General features: G+C 42.1%; 1 protein-coding gene across 7 annotated transcripts in view; it reads left to right on the top strand.

Annotated features, from left to right (window-relative positions):
* Window positions 1–8,616: 8,616 nt before the first annotated feature.
* Window positions 8,617–27,946, top strand: part of LOC109396216 (peptidyl-prolyl cis-trans isomerase A-like) — a 31,862-nt gene continuing 12,532 nt past the window's right edge. For 2 of the 7 annotated variants that reach the window (XR_002126818.1, XR_002126816.1), the window contains exons 1-2: window positions 9,088–9,174; window positions 14,543–14,663. Coding sequence is in view for 1 of the 7 variants with exons in the window: in XM_019667851.1 (XP_019523396.1) it covers window positions 9,153–9,174 (22 nt within the window). In the remaining 6 variants the exon portion in view is untranslated. Of the gene's footprint in view, window positions 8,703–9,087; window positions 9,175–14,542; window positions 14,664–16,015; window positions 16,514–27,946 lie in introns of those variants that run through there. The other 5 variants (XM_019667852.1, XR_002126820.1, XR_002126822.1 and 2 more) reach the window with 5 other exon arrangements.

The following is a 27,946-nucleotide window of genomic DNA, read 5'->3' as shown; positions in this document are numbered from 1 at the left end:
GGCTAATGTAGGGGGGTGGTCACGGAATCGGCTATAATGCAACACTAGGTGATGTGGGGCAGGACGATGCAAGATTTCATCATGCTACTCAGAACAGCATGCAATTTAAATTTTATAAATTGTTTATTTCTGGAATTTTCAATTTAATATTTCAGACTGTGTGTAACTGAAACTATGGAAAGCTAAACCACAGATAAGGGGAGACTATTGTAATATGATGCAGTTTCTTAGAAGATTTCACATATGACACAAGCATCAATTTAAATTGAAAATATGAGGGCGAGAATCATAGGTGGTCTCCAGAGGATGCTGTAGAAGTGATACTGAGTGAAGAAGAGAGGAAAAGAGACAACTGCCAGGGAAAGGAAATGACTGATCTTCCCCCTGGAAAAGTTGGTGAAGGCTCACAACCTTTAAGTCTTAGCTTGAAAGCAAGCCATGGGGATTAAGGCGTGGACATTTTTTTGGGACCATTATTCTGTCTACCATGATTCCCCATCTCTCTATTATGAAGAGGCTGTGTCTCTTGATCATCCAGACACTTTCCCTGTGGCATCTCCCACAGTGCATGGCTCTAGGCTTTCTGTTTATATTAACAGTAAAGTTATAGAAGAAACTTCTGGCTTTGGAATTTGTTGCTTTTTCTGTTTTGGTTTTAGTCAGGTGTACCTCAGAATAAAAAGGACGGTCTCAGTTCTCACTGGTAGAGTTCTCTGCCCCTGAGTCTAGACTCGCAGACCCTAGGAGGGCTCTTTTGTGTCCTGAGATATCTGGGTCTAATTTGCAATAGACTTTAAAGAATGAAGCTGATAATATACACTTCCAAGTGCCACTACAATTGGTGGTAGATAACCATTTCAGTTTTGGTCACACAAAAAATATAAAGTGTACTTCTCTCTTTATCACCAGTTGTTTAATTGTTACAGACTGATTGCTAGAAAAACAAGAGGAGAAGCTAAATTGCTTTTCCTGGCTCAAATCTATGGGGAATAAAAGCTAATTTCTGTGTAATTTTTGGCAAAAGCAGGAAGCAGTGCCTACATGGTTTCATTGGCTACTGTTTCATACCGCATCTTGCTAACATATGCTGGAGAAAATGCAATAGTTATGAGTAATAATAATAATAATGATAGATATTGTTGACTGGTAACCATAAGGCCCTTTTTTGGACAGAAAATAACTTATTGTCTTGGTTAATCATGCTAAATACTAAGAAAGAAAGTCACCCATAAGGATCATGGAGGAAAGAATTTTTTTATATATAGATTTTATTGGGGAATTGGGGGAGGGGAACAGTGTTGAGGAATCAAGGAAGGGGAACGGACAAGTTGCTGTCCTTTTGTTCTTCAGTCTAGTTGTGGAGGACTTTGCTTCACTGGCCCATGTTGGTATTATCATTGTGCTCTTCCTAGGTGAGGCAGTCGCTCACCGACCATTGGACAGCCGCTCACAGCAGCGCATGGCAGCTTCACCGGCTGCTCACGCTGGCTGCCGGCCACTCACAGTAGCTTACAGCAGCCCACTGCAGCCCCACTGCAGACTAAGCTGGTAATACTCTGGTTTGGTCTAGAGTTGGCCTCTGGGTGTGATGATTCTTGTGCCTCTTTGGCTGGGCCCTGGTGCAGAGCGATTTTAGAACAAAGGAGATCAAAAAGCACAACAGCCACCAAAAGAAACCAGATACTCTCACATGTAAAAACAACCGACAACCAACACTGAACATGCACAGAACTATCAAAAATACAAAAAAACAAAAGAAACACAAACAAAACAGCAACACCAAAAAAAAATTGCAGAAAAATGGAAAGAAGGAGGAAAAGTAGAGCGGGGAAAAGAAAAGAAGGGAGACAGAAGGGAGAAAAAAGTGTATATATATACATATATATATAAACATACACACATATATATATATATATATATATCTACAAAACTATATATGGATATATATACATATATACATATATAAAAAACTAAAAATGATAATAATAAAGTAGAAAAACAAAAACAAACAAAACAGAAAAAACAAGAACAACAACAAAAACCCTAAATCAGTGCCAGTCTTGGCTTAAGTCCACCAAGCTCTCCCCAGGTTGTCCTCTGCTGTACAAAAACTCCCCTGCATCTTGTGGAGGCAGAGCCGGCCACCTGGCGCCCACAGTGACCCTGGCAATGCAGTTCTAGATGAGTGGGGCTATGAGGTGTGGTTGGTAGTTTTTACAAAGTCAATGCCGTTTCTGCTGTCGCCGGCACAGACACGCATTGAGAGCACCGCAGCCGGGAGGTGGTGTTCTCTGCCGGGAGAGCCCAGCCGCAATTTTGAGCTGAGTCTTCTGACACAGACGCTGGACACCGTCGTGCTCTATGCTGAGCTCTTGGCAGGACTGTGGGGCGTAGGGAGGGAGCCCGTCGTCTTGCTGCTGTAACAATCTCCTATCTGCTTCCTGGGGCCCTGCATCGCCAAAGCCGTGGATACAGGCTGTGTCTCTGCACGCCTCCCTTCTCTCTTCCCCCACTTGCCCAGTTTGCCCACCTTCAAGTAATCCTCGTGCGAGTCTCTCAGCTGTTCTGTGTGATGAGCAGAGATTTCTCTGATGAGTTATGCCTGTTCAATTTGTGGTAATTTCCAGGGGAGAATTTAGGGAGCTCACCTTACTGCCGCCATTTGTATCAAGATTCTCTCCTATCTGTTTTCTGGACCCCTTCTCAACCCAAGTCCTTCCTCCATCATCAAATCTTTAGATGGGCCAATTGATTGATGATGGTTGATTTATTGATTTCCAGGACATTAGCAATGCTTAAGAGAAGGGGCTCTGTGCTGTAATGGGAAGTTTACTGAGCTAGCAACAAGAATTCTGGATTTTAGTCCTGACTCTGCCATTTATCTGTTATATGACTTTAGGAAAATCATGTGCCCTATATAGATCTCAGTTTTCCATCTCTATTTGATTTTTAAGGGCCCTTCTAATTCTGATATGCTATGGTTTTAAGGAACAATAGAATAAGAAGTCCTCCATTAAGGAGTAGAGAAGGGAACAGTTTTGGGAGTTGAAGTCAGAAGAGAGAAACTGAGATGTATCAGAAACCTACTATCACCTAAGATATTTTAAGTTAGATTCTTTTTTTTTAAGATTTTTATTGGGGAATTGGGGGATGGGAACAACGCTGGGGAATTGGGGGGAAGGGGAACAGACAAGTTGCTGTCCTTTTGTTCTTCAGTCTAGCTGTGGAAGATGTTGCTTCACTGGCCCAAGTTGGTACCATCATTGCGCTCTTCCTGGGTGAGGCAGATCAGTTGCCGGCTTCTGGATGGCCGCTCACTGCGGCTGCTGGCCGCTCACGCTGGCTGCTGGCTACACACGGTAGCGCATGGCAACCCACTGCAGCAGGGGCTGCAGCCTACGCCGCCGTCTCTGGTGACTCACAGCTGCCCAGCTCCAGGTTGAGATGTTGTTCAGCATCTTAGCTGTAGAGGGCAGTGTCACTGGCCCTCATATGTGGGATCTGAACTGGGGCCCTCTGGCGTCCCAAGCCAGCTCATAACCAACGCGCTGCTCGGCCGGCCCGGGATTTTCATTTTTTTAATTTTACTTTTCAATTATAGTTGACATACAAAATTATATTAGTTTTCGGTATACAACATTGTGATTAGACATTTATATAACTTACAAAGTGATCACCCCGGTAAGTCTAGTACCCATCTGACACCACACATAGTTGTTACAATATTATTGACTATATTCCTTATGCTGTATTTTACATCCCCATGACTATTTTTTAAATTTCTCTATTTATTATCTTTATTGGAGTGACATTGGTTAGTAAAATTATATAAGTTTCAAGTGTACATGTCTATAATACATTATCTATACATTGCATTGTGTGTTCATCACCCAGAGTCAGTTCTCCTTCCATCACCATATATTTGACCCCCTTTTCCCTCTTCTACCATCCCTCCACCCCCTTACAATCTGGTAACCACTAACCGTTGTCTGTGTCTATGAGTTTTTGTTTCTTTGTCTGTCTTGTTAGTTTGTTGCCTTCAGTTTTATATCCCACATGTGAGTGAAGTTATATGGTTCTCGACTTTTCCTGTCTGACTTATTTTGCTTAGCATGATAATCTCAAGATCCATCCATGTTGTCACAAATTGTTTAGTATGTCATCCTTTCTTATGGTTGGGTAATATTCCATTGTATACATGTTCTACATCTTCTCCCATGACTATTTTCATAACTGGCAATTTGTACTTCTTAATCCCTTTCACCTTTTCCACCCATTCCCCCAGCTCCCTCCCATCTGGTGATCATCAGTTTGTTTTCTGTATCTATGAGATTGTTTCTGTTTTGCTTGCTTGTTTATTTTGTTTTTTAGATTCCACATATAAGTGAAATCATATACTATTTGTCTTTTTCTGTCTGCCTTATTTTACTTAGTATAATATCCTCTAGGTCCATCTATTTTGTCACAAATGGCAAGGTTTCATTCTTTTTATGGCTGAGCAATATTCCATTGTACATATGTGCCACATCTTCTTTATTCATTCGTCTATCAGTGGACACTTAGGTTGCTTCCATAGCTTTGCTATTGTAAATAGTGCTTCAATGAAATAGGGGTGCATATATCTCTTCAAATTAGTGTTTTGGATTTCTTTGGATAAATACCCAGAAGTGAATTGCTGGGTCATATGGTAGATCTTTTTTAAAATAGTTTTTGAGGAACTTCCATACTGTTGTCCATAGTGGCTGCATCAATTTGCAATCCCACCAACAGTGCATGAGAGCTCGCTTCTATCCACACCCTCACCAATACTTGTTGTTTGTTGATTTATTGATGATGGCCATTCTGGCAGGTGTGAGGTGCTATCTCATTGTGATTTTAATTTGCATTTTCCTGATGATTAGTGATGTTGAGCATCTTTTCGTATGGCTGTTGGCCATCTGTATGTCCACTTTGGAGAAATGTCTATTCAGGTTCTCTGCCAATTTTTTTGATTATTTGTGTTTTTTTATGTTAAGTTGTATAAGTTCCTGATATAGTTTGGATATTAACCCCTTATCAGAGTACCACTGGCAAATATCTTCTCCCATTCAGTAGTAGGTTGTCTTTTCATTTTGTTAATGATTTCCTTCACTGTGCAAAAACTTTTCAGTTTGATGTAGTCCCATTTATTTTTTCTTTTGTTTCCCTTGCCCAAGGAAACATATCCAAAAAAAATTTTGCTAAGAGAAGTGTCAAAGGGTTTACTGCCTATGTTTTGGGGATTTTCATTTTCAAAGAGGAGGTCATGAAGACACATTTAATCCTAGAGGAAAAAATTGGACAAAGACTCATTCTGGGTGCCCCTCAAATCACTTAGCCCATGCAGAGCCACACATCTTAACAGTAAGAACAAAGAGTACCTTCACAGGCCTGGGAGCTAAGAACTTTGTAAAGAACCTGAAAAACTGCCCACACAGTAGTTCTAAGCATCTAGTATGGGGTTTGATTAAATTGACTTTGAAGTCCCTTTTAACATGAATGTTCTGTCATTGTATGATTCCAATTGATTCATTTTACAACATACAGTTCTGTTCAGGTGCTTTCTCTTCAGATCCAGAAACATGAATGACTATGGTATGTTACAAATTGCTATCCTGATCTTATTGTTTATATATGGATATAGTTATAATTAACATATAACATTGTGTAAATTTGAGATGTACAATGTGTTGGTTTGATTTATCCTGATCTTCCAAAAGAAATCTAAAAAGGAAAAAGAACCCAACATACTCACACAATAAGCACACACACACACACACACACACACATTCACACACACACAGAACACTTTGACAAGTTGGGTTTTTGCAAATTAAAGTAAACATGAAGAAAAAGGGCCATGACCTCTGGCCTTCAAAATTATCATTCCAATTGCCAAACTTAATGGAATGAGTTTGAATGCTATTTAATGATACTCGTGTGGGGGAGGAAAAAATAATTTCCTTCTACCTTTCTAAGTTTGTTTGATTATCAATTTGATTAGTAATCAGATTAATGAGAGGCAGATTAACAGAAAAGTATAACCCAATTTATTATATATGTACATATGTGTGTTCCCTACGAATATGAGACCCCAGGACAAATCCTGCAGTTGAGGTTGATACGCCATTCTGGACTAAGAAGAGGGAGGCAGGAGTCTGGGACTTCAAAGGGGAGCCAGGCAATTTACAGGTAAATGAGAAAGAAAAACCTTTGGTAAAAAAAATTCTTTCTAGGCCACTCAGAAACAATGGGACACAGAGTGGGGTCTATAAACAAAGTTTGCTAGGTTCCTCTGTGTCTGCCACACTTAGTTCATGTTGTGCTAAGGTGATTGCTCCCTTTCTTTCAGTAGGTTTTTCTATCTGGATTACTTTAGGCAGGTGAAGGGGGAGATAAAAGGCTCTTTGTGAGTCTTTTATTTCTTAAAAATAACCAGCTTAAAATAATCAATATCCCAAAAAGGCATATTTTGGGGTGGCAAACTCTGCTTCCTTTCACTCAGCAAGGAAGAAAATTCCAGTGTCAGTTTCCTCCAACCCTTCAGTTAGTTGGATGAATCTGGAGTCCAAACCAACCATTCCAACTGGCTGCCGGATGTCTGTGTGGCAATGAAAATGGAAGCAGAATCATTACACTCAGAAGCACCTGATGGATCACATCAAAAATTTTAAAATCACATTTTTATACCCCTAATACTTCATGCATAGTAGGTGTTTACGGTAGATGTGTTCAATGAATGAATAAAATACATCAGTGTGTGCAGGTCAGGACTGGGAGGGCAGGAGCAGGTTATTCCAGACTTTGTATCAAAGTCACAGAAGTGTCAGAGACCATGGTTCATTTGAGAAACAACAGGAAGTTCAGTTGACCTGAAGTATAGAGCACTCTGTGGTGGAGGTGCAACAGCTAGAAATGAGGCTGGACAGGAGGCTAGATCACCAACGGTGTTTAAATGCCACGCTGTGGGTTTGGACTCTTATCCAGAAAGCCACGGGGGTGGGGGCAGAAAGGGAGTAGAAATGGGTTTGACGCTGGGGTGGGCTTTTAAGTTGGAGTGTGGCGACATGATGATAGTTGTCTGTTAGAGACAACTCTGGCTTCTGGTGTAAAATGGATGAGGAGAGAGGAGCGTTGGGAAGTCAGCCAGGAGGCTGCAAACCTGGAGGCAAACTGCCTGGTTAGGAGGCCCTTTGGAAGTTGTGCAAAATGGATGAGGACCTGAGCAAGGCAGTGGTAGCGAGCGGAGATGAAATGTTATTTAGGACAGAATGAGCAGGCAAAATAGTGCTAGAAGATAGAAGCTAGCACCTTGACAGAGAGAGTGAAATTAGCACCCCCTCCAACAAAACCCAATAACATTTACCTCTAATCAAGTAAGGAACAGAGCCTTGTGATAACAGCAGCAGTGAACAATAGACCAGATGTGCGATGACAGTAAATCTAATATGCAATATGGCACTCAAGAGAGAACATGAGAGTCCTGGTCTGCTCTGGGCAGAAGGTGTCTGTGCCCTGGCGTTGGGGGCATGGGGAAGGGTGTAGGATAGACTCATTTTCCGCCTTACACTTGCAAAAGATATAAAGGTCTTGTAAACTCAAAGAAGAACCTTGAACCCTGGTCTGTGGAGCAACAAAGCATGGAAGAACTACAGGGCCAGAAGATTTGTCTTCAAATTGTTAGACCACCATGGGAAGAGGGGCAAAGCTGGCTTTGTGTGGCCTCAAGGGGGCAGAAGTTACAGGGGGCCTGCTTTACTCAGCCTCAAATTATGATGCAGAGAACCAAGCTGTGATCTGAGGAGCCAGCGAGTCACTGGAAGTTGTCCAGCCTAGAGGGCAGGGACCCTGTACATGGGACACACACACACCTCCAAACCCCCAAACAACCAGTGTGGATAGAGTCAGTGGATGACCTCTGAGGTTCTTACTGGCCCTGTGATATATAAATTCTGGCCAAGCGGGTGCATATTTCTCAGCAGTCCTGCCTCAGGGATGAGGTGGACAACAGTACCTCTCCGTTAGCTTTCTTATACTCGTTTGTTAAAAGGAAATAGGTCGCTTGGATGTTGCCAGACCAGGGAAGTTGCAGCTTCTAAGTCATCGTAACTTCTTGCGGTGGTTGGGGAGCCGGAGCAAAACCTGGCCATAGCCAGGAGCAACCAAGCGCGCATTGAGATAAACTTTGGCTTGGACTTTGCAAAACGAGAGGGGTGGGGCTTCTGGAATGGCTCCTCTGAAGAAGTCAATTGGCCCCGCGGGAATCGAAGGGGCGGGACTAGTTCATTGTTGCTATTGGTTCAGCGGGCAAGTTGAGGGATGGCAGCGAGGGGGCGGAGCTCGCGCGCGGAAGCAATTGGCTAGGCGAGAACGCACTGAGCGGAGCGGGCGGGTGGGTGAGCCCGCAAGCCGGCAGCCGGGACCCGCGAGCTGGGAAGCAGCTGCCGCGAGGGGCTCACGGGGCATTGGCACTGGGGCACGCGCTTGCGTCGCTGACTTGGATGCGGCGGAGACGCTTGTGCGCCTCGTGCGCTAGGGAAGCGAGCCTTTCAACAGCTGGCCTCGCCAGCCACAGTCTCAGGGAGCAACTGGGAGCGTTGCCGGTGCTGGCAAGAGGTGGAGGCAGGAGACCCGCTACCGCAGCGGAGACCAGAGCAGAGACGCAGCGGCTCCTGAGGATCCCGGTAAATGCCAGCTCTGCTCACAGAGAAGGCGTCCACGTCCCGCTGGCCTCCGGGGGCTGTGGGGCCTCGCAGACAGGGCCACTCTGGACCTTTGGTGAGGATTGCGGGAGGAGACGCGCAGGAGACCTGAATCGCCCCACCTACCCCTGCAGAGTCAGGTTTTCCAGAGTTGCGCCCAGGCTCTTCTTCCGCTTTGTCTTCTCCCTTCACCCTGGAACTTGCGGTACCTCCTCTGGCTGTGGTGCCGCACTAGGGGGCGCTCCAGCCGCTGCTCCAGCCGAGGTCACTCGGGGCCCTCCCCTGGGGTACGCTGGCAGTGGCATCCAGCTAGTGGGCACTGAAGGTGCGCTCTTCTGTTCGACTCCCACACCAGTCACCAGGGAGCCTTTACCCCTGGTCCAGCGGCACTCATCCAATTAATCATTAGCAGCCCCTCCCCCTGCCCCACAGATGACCCGGTCCTTGGCTTCAGGTACGTGTCGAGAATCTCGGCTTGAGGTTTCCAGCGCGGGTACAATTAGACGGTGTCCAATCTGACTGGGAGAGCAGGGCTCACCCACAAGGCGTGAGGAAGGGGGTCCTGAGTTGGGTTGGGCGGCAGTGGGGCTAGGGGAAGAAGCAAGTTGGAGAAACCTACGCTGTAGAAGAAAATGCTATCCCAGAACGCGGTGGAATCGTGGGACCATGTCCTTGGGACCCTGTCTGCTTTATATTTGGCTTCCTGCTTTTTGCGCTTTTATTTAAAGCCAACCACTACCGGAGAACTTTACAATGCTGCTAACTCCGAGGAGTGATTTGTATTGGAAAACTGGGTTCCAGCATGAGGACTACCCTTTGGGACTTTTCATCTTCTGTATCTTTTCTAGATTGAGAATGAGGCCTCAAATATCATGCCCAAATGTATACTGTTTTCCTGCCTGCCTGTGATCTAACTTTGGAACTTCATGCTGTTGAAAGAGTGTAAACTTGTGCAGCACAATTGGTAGGGCTCAGTCTTCATCTTAAGAAAACCACTCTTTGGGACAACACAATTGGGACCTCTCAAGTTCTGTTTTTTGTTTGCTTTTTTAAAGAATGTGGTATTCCAGTAGTCACATTTTGTTCTGTGCCTTTTCTTGTTTGTTTGTTTGATTTTTTTGGGAGGGAGTCACTCAAAGCATGGAGTAACTTGCACGAAGGTAGTTTTACGCTGACACTTGCTAAGCACAGAGAAAAGTGACAAGGGGACTAGGCCTGCTGGCACTGGTGCCCAAGCAATCCCAGCTATGCATATCAGAGGATGGGTGGAGCTGACTTGGGGTGGAGTAACACTGTGGGGGACAGGGCCACCTGAAGCCATCTTAGTTCCTGTGGTGGGTCATGTGCTTTCCATGTAGTCCTAGCCAAAGATCACACCTGCAGTGTGGCCCATGTGTTTGGGTTCCCCATCATACACATGTAGAGAAAGTGGCCTTTGAGTGGCTTCATGTGTCATCTCCAGCATCAGAAGAAAAGGTGAGGCACAGAGGTTTGGGAATGTGGAGGTAATGGTGGTGGCAGTGGTAGGGTGTGTGTGTGAGAGAGAGAAAGAGAGAAAGATATTTCCTTCAAAAGTTGAAGCAGCTCTCTGCCATGGAGACTGGCTACATGTTTATCTTCCTAGCATGCATTCCTGCCTTTGCTAGGCAGAAGGACTTTTGCTGGGTTGTTTCAGAGCCAGGGTGGTGGTACGTGTGCAACTCTGATTTAGTGTCCACTTGGGTCTATATGGGTACTGTGTTATATCCAACATGCTCCTGGAATTTTAAGAAGCTTTAAAGCCAAGCTTGGGGCTGATGTAGACTTAATTACTGGGGCCCAGTCTGAGCAAAGGTGCACTGCATGGAATCCAGTGGTCCTTTGCTCAGAAGAGACAAACAGTGTAAGCTGTGTCACTTACAGGAGGAGTGGACGGTCAGCCACAGTAATAATGGGAGCTCACATTAATTGTTTATTGGGGGGTAAGTACTTGGCTTGCATCATTTCCCTTAATCCTTCAGAAATTCTGTAAGGTAGACCCTATTATCATCTTCTGAAGCTCAAACAGGTTAGATGAATCACCCAGCTGGTCAATGACAGAGGTGGGATTTGAACGTAGGTCTGCTTGACACCAGCGCTTGAGCTTGAAAGCATTTTAATATTTACTGTCACAGAGGTTTCATAAAAGAGGTGGGATGTAAGCAAGGCTTTGAAGGTGGTGGGCCTTACTTAGGGATAGAGGACATTTGGCTGAGGGGGTGAACATGTTTGAAGGAACTCAAGGAAGACTGGCCTAGCTAGATTGGGGGATGGACACAGGGGCATGATGAAATATAAGGCTAGTGAGGCAGGGAAGGGTCATATTTTGGAGAACCTTGAAAAGAACTTGAGGTGTCATGCAGTGAGAAATAGGGAGATGTTAAGAATTTTTGAGAAAAAAACAGCATGACAAGACCAGTACCAATCACTTGGTGTGCCCTATCTGAGTCTCTGAGCCTGTCTCTGTCTCACTTTTTCTTGAGAATCTTGCCCAATTGTCATCATATTAAACCTTGTTTTTGAATTTCTTGAGCGCTTGCAGAGTGCTAGGTGAATGCAACCAAACAGATTCTTGGGTTCAGTGTGCAGAAAGAGCAAGTTAGGGGAGGGGCCAGTGGGTCAAGTTCAGCCTAGATGGGTGTGCTTCAGTCTACACAATGTTTTCAAAAGCCATTGGATTAGGGGTCAACATTGGAAAACCAAAAGATCTATAAAAAAAAAGTCAGGATTTCCAGCTTCTCTTGAAACACCAGAAGGCCTGGTGTATGTTTTGCCTGTGGAAGGCAGAGCTGTGTAATGCTGACCCCTTTATCTGGGATCTGAGTTCTCCACACCTCCCACCCCAGTCCTGGGACCTACCTGACCCTGTAGGCCCCAGACCCCTACTCTAGGGAAACAAGCCTCCACTCAGAAAGGTTCTAATTTAGGATTACCTTCTTGTATTACTGTGTAATTAGGGAATTGTTGGACATGCAGTAGAACCAACTCTGTGAAATGTGAGTAATCTTAACACACAGGGATGCTGTGGACATCACTGGGGAAAGGCTGATGGCCAGGGACTGAGCATTATCTATAGGTGGTACCTTTGCTTTGGGCTGGGGTTTCGAAGCCCGCTATGCTAGGTCCCCAAAGAGACATTCTGGTGGGCCTTACTGTTCTTTATCCTTCACTTGGACTAAGGATTTCTTTCCGCTGAATACTTGGTGTGTACAGTTTGTGCACCAAAATGATGAAAAGAGTTCAGGGGAAGAAAACAACTCAGAAATGACTACCTAAAAAGTATCATGTTGCAAAGGTTAATGTAGAAGTCCCTGAAGGCTCTCCATATGTTCTAGATGGACAGGGATAAGCCATTTCTGTACTGGCCTTTGGGGTGGAGAGTTCTTCCTTGTGCAGGTCTGTCCTGCAATACAGGTCATTTAGCATCTCTGGCCCTCTGCTCACCAAATGGCAGCAGTGCCCTTCCCTAAGCCAGTTATTGTGACAACTAAAACCAACCGTTCCTGTGCATGTCCCAAGACTCTTGAAGGGAACAGTACTAGCACATTCGAAAACCACTAAGGCATATTCCCAGAAATGTCACCACTTACTTCATGTGAAAGAGCATTAAAACCATTATCACTTTTCTGTGGCCCAAAATATCCTATGGTTCTCATGGAATTCACAATTTACTTCCTCATATTCCAGTTAATTGTTTTAATTTCTTTCTCTTTCTAGACTCAGTGCTTTGAGAATGACTCATTGTATCCCCCAAAGTGCTTTATACCGAGTAGATGCTTGGTGTACATTTGATTAATCTCCCAGTTAACTGATTAATGTTGATAGCTGTAGGAGCCTGAAAGAATAAGCAAGTCTGCATTAGCATTTCACGATTCATCTCTAGGTGCTATTGTTAGTATTTTCACTATGGAAGCAACACCTTTTAAATGTAGTTGATAAACACATTCTCTGGTTTAGTAAGATTTAGAATTATCAAGTTCCTGCTATGTGCCAGGCACCCTTCCTTCTAGGCTCTGAAGATAAAATGGTGAACCGGACACATGCAGCCCCTGCCATCATGAACTTGCAGACTAGGGGTTAGGAAGGGGCGCAGATAAAAAAAAACCACGTTAACAAATACACATGATAATTTCATCATTTCAGTGTTACCATGAAAATAAATTGGGTTGATATGCTACAACATGACAGGAGTGAGAGCAGTGCTGTTTAAAATAGTGTTCAGGGAAGACTTCCCTGAGCCACATCTGAATAATGAGAAGGAGCCAACCATGAGAAAACCTTGAGGAAGACAGCACTTCAGCTGGAGGGAACCACAAGTGCAAAGGCTCTGAGGAGTGAACTTGATGCATTTAAGGAGCAGTAAAAAGGCCAGTGTGACAGTCATTGGAGAGAACAGGGCAGTAGGGCCCAAGGGGACAAAATGAGTTGAAAGAGATGGGTAGCGGCTATATTTTGGGTAAAAGCAGTTTGGATTTTGTTCAAAGCATGGTGGAAAGCCACTGGAGGGTTTTGAACAAAGGAGTAATAGGATCTGACTTAAGGTTTTTTATTTTTAAAGCATTTTGGCTGTTTTGTAGTGTAGACTTCATGGGGGCAAGGATAGAAGAAGAAAGACTAGTTGGGAGGCTGCTACAGTAATCCAGGTTAGAGATGATGGTGGCTTGGACCTGGGAAATAGCAGTGAAGACAGAGATGAATTTGGAATGTGTGGTAAAGGTGGAGTCAAAATGACTTGCTGAAGGATTGAATGTAAGGGGAAGGGAGGAACTTGAGCACCTGGGTGGAGGGTGGCCCCATTAGGGAGATAGGAATCACTGGGTGACTCCCAAAATTTCTGTTGCACTTGTTAGGTTGAGATGCAAATGAAGCATTCAACTTGGACACATTGAATAGGCAGTTGAATATCCATATAAAGGTTGGCTGGAGCTTTAGCCTACATAAACATTAAATGCAAATTCAAGCCACTTTAAGTTGCCATTATAAACTAATTAAGGTAGCAGAAATAAAAATGATAATGGTCCAATGTAAGCAGAGCTGCACAAGGTACATGGGAATTGGGCATGTTAACACTGTGATGGCATGATAAGTTGACTTAATCCTTCAGGAGAACAATTTGACAACATGTAATGAGCCATGTGAACTTATTCCTATCCTTTGATATAGTCATACATTTTGAGGAAATCATTTAAAGAAAGATTTGGACAAAGATTTTCATTGTGTTGCCCTTTCTCATACGAGTAGTATAGAGTAGTAGTGATACTCTTTTGGAAAGAGGTGCTCTTTTTTTCCCCCTTTTTTATTAGTTTTAGGTATACAGAGCAACATAATAGTTAGACATTTGCACCCCTCACAAAGTGATAACCTCCCCAAGCTACTACCTGTCTGGCATCTTATATAGCTGGTACAGTACCATTGACTCTATTTCCTATGCTGTACTCCACATCCTGTGACTATATATATAATTGCCATTCAATATCACTCTACTTCAGCTTCAGGTGTAAAAACTAACTGGAAAATGCAAATCCCCATGAAGGGTGAATATCTAACCAAATATGTATAACTCTATAGAGTTTCTATAGAATGTCTCCTATATATAGAATTTCTACAGAAGTTTGCTATAGGCATTAAAAGTGAGAAATGTGTTGACCATATCAGTATGTGAGATTATTATGAAATAGGTGTAAAAACCAAATCATGATGGTCTATAATTACAACTGTGTAAATCTCACGTTATTCATGCAGAAAATTGTAAATATACAGTTGTTTTAGTTTTTTAATCTTTTCACCCACTTTTGACTTTATAGCTCTTTCACTCTGGCAGTGTTCCCTGGTCAGGATACTACAACACAGTGGTCCACCATGAAGAGTTCACATGAATTGTGGCTTCTCCAGTCTTTCCTCCCTTGATCACATTTTCACCATAAGGTATTGAGTAGTATCGTATTCTGCAGGATTTGTATTCAAATAAGTTTACCTTGGGATTTTAAAAAGTTTGGGAAATACTGCTGCTTTCAGAAACTACTTAGTAGCTCAAGGCCCGGTCCCATGTAAAGGCTGCTTTTGCCCTGTAGGTGGCGACTCGTGGGCAGGAAGTTTGCTGATAATTTTCTGATTGGGAAGATAAAACAGAAGTAAAACACTGGCAACTTCATAATATGCGTTTCCCACAAATAATACTCTATTTGGTGAGTGAGGCTAAAGTATGTAAGATACTCAGCCACATTCCTTGAAATCCCTGATAGCTTTTTTTTAAATGTGAAGAGGAGAAAGCAATGAGTCTACTTGAGTAGCATTATAGTAAATTAATCCAAGGTATAAAGCAGTATTCTAGGTTAGAAATGTCTGGGGAGACATGTTCTATAACAAAAACGTTCCTGGAACTAAAGAAGGGGCAAATACAAAAAGACTGCTTAGATGGGTCTGCGACTGCCCTGTGCATATTTTTAAAAATTGCTCCCTCCCTTGCCATCCTGAAGTGACTCCCATATTCACTGTTATGTAAATGCATTTGCACAGAAAGGCCTTACACAAACCTTTCTTTAGGTTTATTTGTTTTATTAGCCTTAGAAACACTTTGCTTTCACAAAAATTATCCCAGGAAGGAAATATTAGTATGATCTTTTAAAATGGGGAAGTGAAAACAGGAAAATTAAATTGTCCAAGGAGATGAATTAACATGAATCCGGTTTTCTTCATTTTAAGATCAACAGTTCTCATGCCAAACTCTCCCTTAGAGAAGCTTTTCTTTGACCGGCAGTAGAAGAGATTCTCTCGCAGTAGGACACTCATATTTCCTGGTAACAAATTTATCATTGCTGAATGGCTGTGGATCTCCAAAACTCCCTTCCTTTCTGACCTCAAAGCTCCCAGTGATCCGCTAAGCCCTTTAGGACCATCTTAATTTGGGAATTTAGTTATCTCGTAGGTTGTATATTGGCTATATTCCTATTGCAACACTGAGGGTTGCTCATTTTAATGATGTGATTTAAAAAATTTTCAAGATCATATGGTCAGCCTAAGTTTTAAAACTGTTGTTTAGGTTAGTGATGTGTTAAAACATATGAATGTTCATCCATGACTTCTTGAGTGAAGAGCTAGGGAATAGTTCTATTTGGTCAAGACTTACTCGGCTTCTGTACTAACCAGGAAATTGGCAATCAGCTACGTTGATTTAACCCAAATATATCTTGGTTGCCCTGCTGACTACAAATATATTGATATAATTTTAAATGCTTTCAAAATGACTAACTTTAAGTTTTAAAAGCCTGGAGTAAAAAGAAAGGCAGAAAATAACTACTTTGAAAGACAATATTGAGTTGTATAGATGGTCCTATTTTTTTCACTGTGTTTAGAAAAGTGCCTCATTCAAATGTCCTTGACAACAAATACTTGTGGGAGTGAGGAAAAGTGAAAGAGAATGAATGATGGATACTTTTCTAACAACTCCAGTGCTTTTAAAGTTTTAAAGTTATATTTCTGATAAAAAAACTGGAGATGTAGCAGGAATCTCTCTAGTATCTTCTGAAATGAAAGAAAGTGCTGGAGTAACTTTGAATTGCAGACCCTACAGAATGTGTTGAATTTTCACTGCAGATTAAAGCAACCATTTTAAGTTTGTGAGAACATCTCAAGACTGTTTCCTTTTCTCTCTTCTCTTCTACTGTTATTCAGTCAGCTTTGATACTAGGTATGGAGGCAAAGAAGATGAGGTGGACGGATGACTAGAGAAAGCAGCCATGTTCTCTGAGTCCACTAGAAATGTTCTGGCATGGGAAGTATGTTGAGTGAAATGCTTTGGTAAAGCTATGTACACACAATACTGCTGGAATGCACACTGTGTAAACATTGAATAACTATAATTTTTTAAGGTTAGAGGATCTCTCATTTGCCTCTGCAAAGGTATTAAACAGAAGTGATTTCAATAATGTTGCTTTTAATCAGATGAGAAGACGTGTGCCTGTGGTGTGGGGTTGGGGGATTGGGGAGGTCATGGAACATAATAGAACACGGGAATAGTAAAAAATCTTTATTGTTTTACTTTTTGATAATTTATGGAGGTCATAACTGTGGTATTCTTTGCCATCAGGGCTTGGTTTATACTAGGCTCTTAAACATTTGTTGAATAAAGTAATCTATGCATATGACAGCAATTGGTGAAATGATGGGAACATCATTAATGAATTCTACCATTGCTGTCAACTGAAGCACAGACTTATTAAAAGAGAATTTAGAGGCCAAATTAAGTTGTTCTAAATAACCAAGTTTAAGTTATAGTCTAATAACTTTTTTTTTTAAGATTTTTATTGGGGAATTGGGGGAGGGGAACAGCGCTGGGGATTCGGGGAAGGGGAACAGACAAGTTGCTGTCCTTTTGTTTTTTTTGGTTTTTTTAGATTTTTTTTTAAATTGGGGAATTGGGGGATAGGAACAGTGCTGGGGAATTGGAGGAAGGGGAACAGACAAGTTGCTTGTCGTTTTGTTCTTCAGTCTAGTTGTGGAGGACGTTGCTTCACTGGCCCAAGTTGGCACCATCATTGCGTTCTTCCCGGGCGAGGCAGATCAGTCGCTGGCTTCTGGACGGCCGCTCACGGCGGCTGCTGGCCGCTCACGCTGGCTGCTGGTACACACAGTAGCCCATGGCAACCCACTGCAGCAGGGGCTGCAGCCTACGCCGTCGCCGGCGACTCACAGCAGCCCAGCTCCAGGTTGAGCTGTTGTTCAGCATCTTAGCTGTGGAGGGCAGTGTCACTGGCCCTCATATGTGGGATCTGAACCGGGGCCCTCTGGCGTCCCAAGTCAGTTCTTAACTATCACGCCACTCGGCCGGCCCATAGTCTAATAACTTGATCTCAGTGATTCCACCTGTTTTGGTAGATCTATTTTTATTAATATATATAAAATACATAAAATGCACGAGTGTATCTACTAAATAGTGTATCTAATTTAAAATAGATTATTTAGCAGTCACTATGGAAAACAGTATGACGGTTCCTCAAAAAATTAAAAATAGAACTACTTTATGACTCAGCAATTCCACTCCTGGGTAGTATCAACTGGACAAAATAATTTTCCAGGTAGCCTGCCAAAAATAGGATTTATTCAGGGAAAGGAAAACGAAAAACTACCGCAGCAGTGTGAGAAAATGCATCTTTGGCTGGTTCCACCCCTCTCCCAAGATGGCCCCTATATGTATTCCCCTCCCCCACTTCAGGAAGTTAGAACCATAAAGTTTTAACAGAAAGTCAGGAGTAGAGAGTAACAGGAATCCCAGCTCCCAGGTCAGTTTTTTTAAAGTGCCAGTTTGCTTTTGTTAAGTCCTTACTTCTTAAAAATGACCTAAGAGACCGAGTTTTCGTTCCAAAAGCTTTATTCAGCCAAGCCTGGCGACCGCCTCACTCTGCAAGAGGACAACAGCCCCGAGGTCTTGGAGGGTGGAAGTTTTATAGGGGCTTGACTTCCGGGAGTTTGAGCAGAAGCAAGTGTACAGAAGCAAAAAAGTAGTTAGTTCTTGCAAAACGTCCTGAGCCAGGTGTGAAAATGGGTTATCTGTAAAATAATCTATTGTAACGTAATTCTTGCAAAGAAAAGCTTTTACTTATAACTGCATCCTGGCACCTTTAACAGGATGTTCTCCTATGCTCAGCTAGAGTATGACTTTTTCTTATTCCTCAGGGCGGGGGTATTTTCTAAACTGGGCTTGCTTCGTCTAGGGTCTGAGCCTGGGTCCTCACATTCCCCATTGGTCTTATGTATGGAATCAAATTGTTGATTCGAAATTCTGGAGGGGAGTGTATTGGTGGCGGAGGACTAGGAGCTTTACCTGACTGACCTGACGACGAATGAAAGTACTGAGAGTATTAAGGATACAGGGTCCAACAAGGAAGGCGAGGAGCAGAAGAACAAGCGGTCCCGCCAGGGCAGAAATGAGGGTTGTGAGCTAAGGAGACCAGTTAAAAAGTGACTGATTGTCCCTAACGGGAGGCTAAAGTGTCCCGGATGACTCCTGATTGGTTAGTATAGAAGTAGCAGGTCTCTCCTAGGGCAATATAGAGACTACCTTGTTTTGTTGTTGGGTAGAAGTGAGAACAGGAATGGGGTAGGGGCAGAAATCTGTCAAAAACGGGAACGGAAACTGTTGGGTTTAAAACGGGAACTATTTGGCTTGGGGCTTATAGTTAGGGTCTTAGAGAAGGGGTCCTTTAGAAGGGTATGGGGCGGAGTGTAACTCCCAAAGGTAGTGGGGAGGGAAAACTGGGGGCAATCTGGACTGTACGGAGGGGAACAGGGCTAGGACAGCACAGAATGTGACAGTCTTAGCTTTAAGGAGTCAGGCGAGGTGTCCTGGACCCTCTATAGTTTCTGGGCCGTCCTTAGTCAGGCAAACCTTTAGAGCCATTGGGATAGTGAGGATAACAGTGTATGGTCCATTAAAGGAGTGAGTCCGAGTCTTCGGGTTGGAAGGGACAAACAGGGTCCAACGGGGGAACAGGCAAGGCGTCCCGGATGGCTCCATAGGTACTCTTTGATGTGGTATGGAAGGCCTGTAGGGAGTTGAGTAAAGATTGGTTATGGATTTTAGTCTGTAAGTTTTGAGCACCCCACTGGTCTTTTTGGGCGCCCTCTGTTGTCTGTCTTGTTTTCCCTTAGAGACGCGATCCCTATAAAATCTCTATGGGAAGCTGAGGGACAGGAGGTCTCTTCTTCTGTATCTGCTTCCTGCTGGGCAGGGGCGTAGAGCTGTCCCTGCCTATTGGGGGATTTACGGAACTCTTATCCTATCTGATCTTAGATGAGAAGAAGGAGTCCTGAGATCTGCCTGGGAAACTATTTTGGCTTTTTTGGCGGGGACTGGTTATGTTGTTGTTGGGGTATTACCTTTATTCCCAAGGCCCTTAATTGTTGGCAGATCCTGGAAGCTTTAATCTCCAAACCTTGAGAAGGACCTCCGACCATGTCAAATTGAGAAAAGTAACAACGGGTAGCTTTAGCAGTTTAGCTTGAACAGGGGTCCAAGGTTTTTAACTGGCTCCAAGGAATATGATTGATAGTCTTTCTTTGGGGAAGTCCTGTGGAGACTTAAATGAAAAGATTAATTTAAGGGAAGTGGACCTAGTTACTGCCTCTGGAGCCTAATAGCTGTTGGTACAAAAAATTGTACAGGTTTTTTTTTATATATATATAGGAACTAACTGGTCTGTTAGAGGCCTTTTCCTAGGCTTTTAATAGTATTTTACTTTTTTTTTTAAGATATAGACTAATGGTAAGGAACAGGCTGAGTAAAATAAGTCTAAATCCGGGGGCTTTTTGTGTCTTTGTAACTGAGTAGTTTTTAGAGAAAAAGAAAAAGGCCCAGACTGAGCGGTTGAGACAGAATTAAATGGTTTTTATATTAATAGGGTTACCTGCCACGTCAGGGTCACCTACAGTTTTACCCCTATGATGAGACTAGCTTGGGAGCCACTGGGAGCTTTAGGCCTGTAGTTACTTACAGCCCCTTGTGGGGAGGGAATTGGTCCCTGCTCCCTTCAGAGTAGGGGACAATCCCTCCTCCAGGGCCCTTTAGTTTGTACAGAGGGTACGGCTGTTTAGTACTCCTTATTCCAGCCGTCTGGACTTTTATATCCAAAGCTGACTCCTTTACCCGGTGTTTCCTCTTCTGGGGCTTGTGGGGTGCCCTGAGGTGGCTTTAGCCCTGGGTGATTATAACTGTGGCCAAAAATCTGGCCTGGCTCTGGTCTCATCTTTTGCTCTGACTGTTCCTTTTATTTTTATTTTAGCTGTTAAAGATATTTAAACAACTTCCTGCCCCTCCCCCCTTTTTTTCTTTTTTTAGTTTCTGAGCCTCTTTATCAGGAGGTAACAGTGGGCCAGAACTATTAGAATATGTTGTCAGTTGTATTAGCCTAGGCTTTTTTATATTGGCCTATTTTTGATACTGAGGATGGTATATGAGCTCCAGTGGTTTCCAAAACACAGAAGTTTATATAGCTATTAGCAAAAACTCAACTCCTAAATTTAATCCCTTGAGCAACTTAAAGACCTGATTGAGACAATACAAAACATAGAAAACTATTCTGATGACATACAATCTTTACTTTCCAGGCAGAAAACCTTTTTTATAGCATTATTAGTAGACCAGCAATTTAATAAATTTTATCCCATCTAGCAAAAAGGGAAAATGTAATTAACCCTGTACTAGCTTACTTGTGATATTTGGACTTATTTAAACATATCTAGTTTAACTATACATAAAATTCTCCAAAAATTTTTTTTCTACATTCCTTTTACTTGTCTAGTTCCTTCCAGCCTGTCCCATTTATTTAGAAACAATTATCCCCAGGACAAACCATCCTCTCTCAGTTCCTTTAAAAGTGTGCCTCTATATCCTATACCTTTCTTGTATTTTTTATACCAAAATCTACAACTTTAAGACCTTAATTTTTATTGACAACCAAAACCAAGTAACCAATATTTTTATTAGTAAATCTATAATACATTGTGTAACCTTTAGAAGTATAGGTTATGTCTTTTAGCTTTTCTGTGACAAGAAGCCAAAAATAGATGAACTCAGACCTATCTAATAATTAATATTTTAGTATTTTATTATCTTGAAATATTTAGGTATTTAATAACTTTTATTATTTAACATAACTTAGTAAAATTAAAATATTAAGTTACCAACAGATGTTGAGAAACCATATCCAAGAATTTATACTATATAATTATTATTGAAAAGTTTTATCTAAAACCTTATTTTTGACAAATTTGTGACAGATAACATGAATTTATTTCTGTAAACTCAGGTAAAATAAAAGATACTATATTTAGTGCTAATAACCTTAAAGATATATTTATGTAACCGAAAGTTAAACCGACCTTAGTGTCAAACATACTTTTTAGAATACATGATCCTGAAAAGTACCTGAGTTAATTTTTAAGCTAATTAACTATAATCTGGTAATACTATTTAGAGGTAAAAATATTACATTATATTATATAAAATACAGATAAGCATAATTATTAGATATTATATATATATAAAAACAGAGTTATTAACAATTGTAGAGAGGTTGTTAGATCTTATAATTATCCCTACAAGTGCAAAGAGGCTGGAGCAAGGGCTGGGTGTCTGGCTTGAAACTTAGCTGCTTGGTTTTAAAAGTGTCTCTCTTTTTTTTCCTTCCGTTACCTCAGCCTCAGGCTTTTCTGGTTACAAGTGAGGAGATGGGTGGAGTCCCCTTTTCTCTGAACTATCAGTTTAGTTCCCTTTTTAGAATTTATTATAGAAGCTTATATATATGAAATCTTATCTTATTTCCCAGACCCTCTAACAAAATAATTTTATTTACAAGATAGTACAATTTAATGAACTATAGAGCGACCAGCGCCCTTCAGAGTTTAAATATACATTGGCCAGTAATAGTGTAATAGAACATTAATTTTTTTTTTGGTTAACAGCTTATAGCTATAGTTGTTTAATGGCCTAATATTTTGCCCAGTGGGCTTCTAGTTGGGATTGAAACTAAAAGTCAATTTACATGACAAGACGGGGATCAGGGAAGAAACTAAGGGAGATCATTAAGGAGACACTGAACAAATAGACAAAAAGGACAACAAGAAACATGGCCCATACAAGAGACTTATTTAGATACCATGTTTACTTACCGGGAACATAATAGATTTACTTACAGGATTATGAGGAACAAAACAGATTTCCTTAACGGAACATGAGGAATTTACCAGGTCCCACTGCTGACACCTCTGGAGGTGTCCCATCTCTCAGGGACAAAAATTAGACGACAAAAAGAAACATAAAACTGACTTTCCAAAGACAGACCAAGCAATGAGAAGAACAATAGAGACAAACATGGCGCCAAAACAGATAAGACAGTACAAACTCCTCCAGGAATCTAGAGGAGAGGGCCAGTGGTCACCGTGCATGACACTCCCTGACCTAAACAACAGTAGGAAATCCAACGAGCCAGTAGTCACGGATAGCCCACGTGACTCGAACATGACCCAAACAACAGGAAGAAAACCAACGGGCCCATAGCTGTGACCCAAACAACAAAGGGGAAATCAACAGGTTAGTAGCCCAAGGGGAAACCAACGGGCCAGGGGGACCCAGACAGGACAGGAGAGGAAACCAATGGGCCAGTAGTCATGGTTTGTTCCCTACGTATTAGAGTTAGTGGGTGCATGACTCCCTGACCCGAACCAGGAGAGTCGCTGCCATTGCAGGAGCTCCCATGACTCAAGGGTGTATGCTATATCTGGCCCCTTAGAGTCCCAATACCTGGGGCAAGTCCTAGGCCACGCCGGCCACAACAAGAGACCATACGGGCTCATATGGACCTCTTACCTTCGAAGGATTTCCAAATAAAGCTTTTGGAGTGAAGGGGACAGCTGCAGAGCCCAGAATCCACTCCCTGGAACGCCAACTCAGTTGCCAGGGCCCCTGAACCAGGGGTGGCCACCCCCACCGAAGCGCCAGTGAGCACCAAAGGCGGAGACAAGCCGGCTGTCCAAATCTCGCTGGGGCCTCCAAATGTGAGGTCCTTACTTCTTAAAAATGACCTAAGAGACAGTTTTTTGTTCCAAAAGCTTCATTCAGCCAAGCCTGGTGACCGCCTCACTCTGCAAGAGGACAACGGCCCCGAAGTCTTGGAGGGTGGAAGTTTTATAGGGGCTTGACTTTTGGGAGTTTGAGCAGAAGCAAGTGTACAGAAGCAAAAAAGCAGTTCTTGCAAAACGTCCTGAGCGAGGTGTGAAAATGAGTTATCTGTAAAATAATCTATTGTTGTAACCTAATTCTTGCAAAGAAAAACTTTTACTTATAACCGCATCCTGGCACCTTTAACAGGATGTTCTCCTATGCTCAGCTAGAGTATGACCTTTTCTTATTCCTCAGGGAGGAGGTATTTTCTAAACTGGGCTTGCTTCGTCTAGGGTCTGGGCCTGGGTCCTCACACTTTTATCAGTATTTACCCAAAGAAATCCAAAACACTAATTCAAAAAAATATATGCACCCCTATGTTTATTGCAGCACTATTCACAATAGCTAAGATATGGAAGCAACTGAAATGCTTATCAATAGACAATTAGATAAAGAAATTTTGATACATTTATAGTATATTATAATACAATGGATATTACTCTGCCATAAAAAAGAATGAAATCTTACCAATTGCAACAACATGGGTGAACCTAGAGGATATTATCCTAAGTGAAATAAGTCAGACTGAGAAAGACAAATACCATATGATCTCACTTATATGTGGAATCTGAGGAACTGAATAAACAAGCAAACAAAATAGAAATAGACTCATAGATACAGAGAACAAACTGATAGATGCTAGATGGGAGGGGGTAGGGGGTTGGATGAGTAAGGTGAAGGGATTAGGAAGTACAAATTGGTAGTCACAAAATAGTCACAGGGATGTGAAATATATTATGGGGAATATAATTAATAATGTTATAAAGACTATATAGAGTGTCAGATGGGTACTGGACTTATAACGGGGATCATTTCATAGACTAAATTCCTAACCACTGTGTCGTACACCAGAAACTAAAAGAAAATAATATTGAATGTCAAATATAATGAAATATATATGTGTGTATATATATATATATATATATATATATATATACACACACACACACACACATATATGTATATATATTCACAGGATGTAAAGTACAGCATAGGGAATATAGTCAATGGTATTGTAACAGCTATATATGATGTCAGAGGGGTAGTAGACTGGGGGTTTATCACTTTGTGAGGGGTGTAAATGTCTAACTATTATGTTGCTTTGTATACCTGAAACTAATAAAATAAATAAATAAAATACATTTAAATATATGTATACTTAAGTTCTGAATATAATAATTTCAAAAGGCTCACTGCCATATTATAAAATGAAGTAGTAATCTTAATTATTTTCAGTATATACTAAATATTAACTCCAAGAAAAAATAAAAAATAAAATAGATTATTTAAAAATATGTTTATTTGGTTTAAATGAGGTTAAAAACAGGGACTGTATGGGGAGAAGAGCACAAACCTTATTAAACCTATTTTCAAGAACAAAGTAGGGCCCTATGCAGCTTTAACTAGATTCAAGGATTAGCACATGGAAGCTAGGAGTTGAGGAACTATCCTGATTTAGACAAAAGCATATGTTAAAGCTGAGTATTGGATATAACTGAGTATTTTTCAAAAACATCTGGTTTTTTTTACTATAAAATTAATTAGCTATGACTTAAGCAATCTGCAGCCAGATCAGTGGTTGCTGGGGATGGGGGAAGGATTACAAAGGGGCACGAAGGAAGCTTTTTAGGATGATGGGTATTTTCACTATCTTGGCTGTGGTGATAGTTTCATATATGTGTCTACATACATCAAAATTCATCAAAATGTACTCTTGTGATACATGTGCACCTTATATTATAAAACGTGTGAAATGTATGAAACATGCCATATATCATGTTTCAATAAAGCAGTTTTTAAAAATAACTTCTGCAGCCTATGGTGTAGCTAGTATTGGATTGGCCAACTGCTTCTTCGTTATTCAAAGTCCTAATCTCCCAGGATTCAGTCATGACTCACACGAATTTGGTTATGGGTTCAGATACCTATCAGCCTTTACAGTGATGGCAGATAGAAGGGTATCTCTGATGGGGGAACGGAGTTGCTATTCTATTGATTAAGTCAGCAAAAAGTTTTATTAAAGACACTTTGCAAAAAAATTGTAACTCAATTTATGAACTTTATTCCTATGTATACATAGTTTTGACAAAAAAAATGTATCTAAAATGACACTGTAATACGTAGCTTTGAACATGTTCTTTGTTAATTTTAAATTACTTCCCTAGGATAAGTTTCTAAAACAGGTTACTGGATCCAAGGGGGTAAGAATTTTTATGATTCTTGGTTTGTTTTGCTGAATTATTCTGGAAAAAGATGTAACTAGTTTACATTACCTCTAGCAAGATATGAAGATGCCTGCTTTTTCTTTCTTCCCAAAACTCTCTCAGGAATGGGTTTTTATCATTTTTATTTGTGTGAAAACTATCAAATGGAATTATATATCTTGAAACTAATTAAAATTTAGATGTTTGTATCATCAGTTAGCTATTGTTGTATGACAAACCATCCCCAAACTTATTGACTTAAGCAACAAGCATTGATTAGCTCTCACAAGTCTGTAGGTTCTCAGGACTGTTCTCCTGATCTGTTGAGGGCTCCAGCTGATCTTGGCTGGGCTTGCTCATGTGCCATTGGTAACATGGTGGGTTGGCTGGGGGCTGGCTGGTCTAGGGTGGCCATCTGTCACAAGTGGGCTCTTCTTCATGTGGCCTCTCAGCCTCCAACAGGCTAGCCCAGGTTTGTCCTCATGGCATGGCAGAATTCCAGGAGAGTAAGGGCCACTTGACACCTAGGCTTAGATCTGGCATTTGGTAACTACTGCCACATTCTATTGGAAAAAAAGAAAACACCAACCAACCAGCTCACATTCAGGGCTGGGGAATGAATGGATTCTATCTGTTGACAGAGATAACTCAAAGTCACATTACAAAGGCTGTAGGTACAGGAAGGGGTGGAAAATTGGGATCATTTTTGCAACTATTGTACCACAACATTGATATGAATGTTGTCCTTCAGGTTGTCATCTTTCAAAGCTCTGTACCCATTCCAAAAATGTACCCACTAATTAAAGAAATTAATTAGAGGGAGGTTATCACTATGTGAAGGGTGTAAATGTCTAACTATTATGTTGCTTTGTATACCTGAAACTAATAAAAAGAAATAAAATAATTATTTAGAGCCTTTCTTGGAATGTCCTCCTACGAGCGGTTACAATAAGTCAATTAAGAAATTTGTTCTTTGTAGTCATCCATTTTGTCTAACATTTTTTTTAAAGATAACACCTTTTTTTAAGATTTTTATTGGGGAATTGGGGGATGGGAACAGACAAGTTGCTGTCCTTTGGTTCTTCAGTCTAGTTGTGGAGGACGTTGCTTCACTGGCCCAAGTTGGTACCATCATTGCGCTCTTCCCGGGCGAGGCAGATCAGTCGCCGGCTTCTGGACTGCCGCTCACGCTGGCTGCTGGCCGCTCACGCTGGCTGCTGGCTACACACGGTAGCCCATGGCAACCCACTGCAGCAGGGGCTGCAGCCTACGCTGTCGCGGCAACTCACGGCAGCCCAGCTCCAGGTTGAGCTGTTGTTCAGCATCTTAGCTGTAGAGGGTAGTGTCACTGGCCCTCATATGTGGGATCCGAACCCGGGCCCTCTGGTGTCCCAAGCCAGCTCTCAACCAATGTGCCACTTGGCCGGCCCCATCCAACATTCTTGATTCTAGATCATTTTTGATGATTTGTAAATATCAAATTCATGATAAAAGAATTTTGAAACTGGCCTCCATCAAGGCTATTTAAAAGAATGTAGGACCGGCGGCTGTCCAGAAGCCGAGGATTGATCTGCCTCACTCGGGAAGAGCGCAATGATGGTGCCAGCTTGGGCCGGTGAAGCAACGTCCTCCACAACTAGACTGAAGAACAAAAGGACAGCAACTTGTCTGTTCCCCTTCCCCCAATTCCCCAGTGCTGTTCCCATCCCCCCAATTCCCCAATAAAAATCTTAAAAAAAAAAAAAAGAATGGAGGGCCGGCCGAGTGGCGCGATGGTTAAGAACTGGCTTGGGACACCAGAGGACCCCGGTTCGGATCCCACATATGAGGGCCAGTGACACTGCCCTCCACAGCTAAGATGCTGAACAACAGCTCAACCTGGAGCTGGGCTGCCGTGAGTTGCCGGCGACAGCATAGGCTGCAGCCTCTGTGGCAGTGGGTTGCCATGGGCTACCGTGTGTAGCCAGCAGCCAGCGTGAGCGGCCAGCAGCCGCAGTGAGCGGCCGTCCAGAAGCCGGCGACTGATCTGCCTCGCCTGGGAAGAGCGCAATGATGGTGCCAACTTGGGCCAGTGAAGCGACATCCTCCACAACTAGACTGAAGAACAAAAGGACAGCAACTTGTCTGTTCCCCTTCCCCCAATTCCCAGCACTGTTCCCATCCCCCCAATTCCCCAATAAAAATCTTTAAAAATAAATAAATAAATAAAAGAATGTAACCGACTTTGAAATCAATTCAAGAGAAGCATTCTAAAATGTTTAAAACAAAGGGAGTATCACTGGAATTAA

The sequence above is a fragment of the Hipposideros armiger genome, unplaced genomic scaffold (assembly GCF_001890085.2).
Source record: "Hipposideros armiger isolate ML-2016 unplaced genomic scaffold, ASM189008v1 scaffold_508, whole genome shotgun sequence".
In the NCBI taxonomy this organism is placed as follows: Eukaryota; Metazoa; Chordata; class Mammalia; order Chiroptera; family Hipposideridae; genus Hipposideros; species Hipposideros armiger.
The sequence above is the reverse complement of the archived record's forward strand: the minus strand, read 5'-3'. Positions and strand labels throughout refer to the sequence as shown.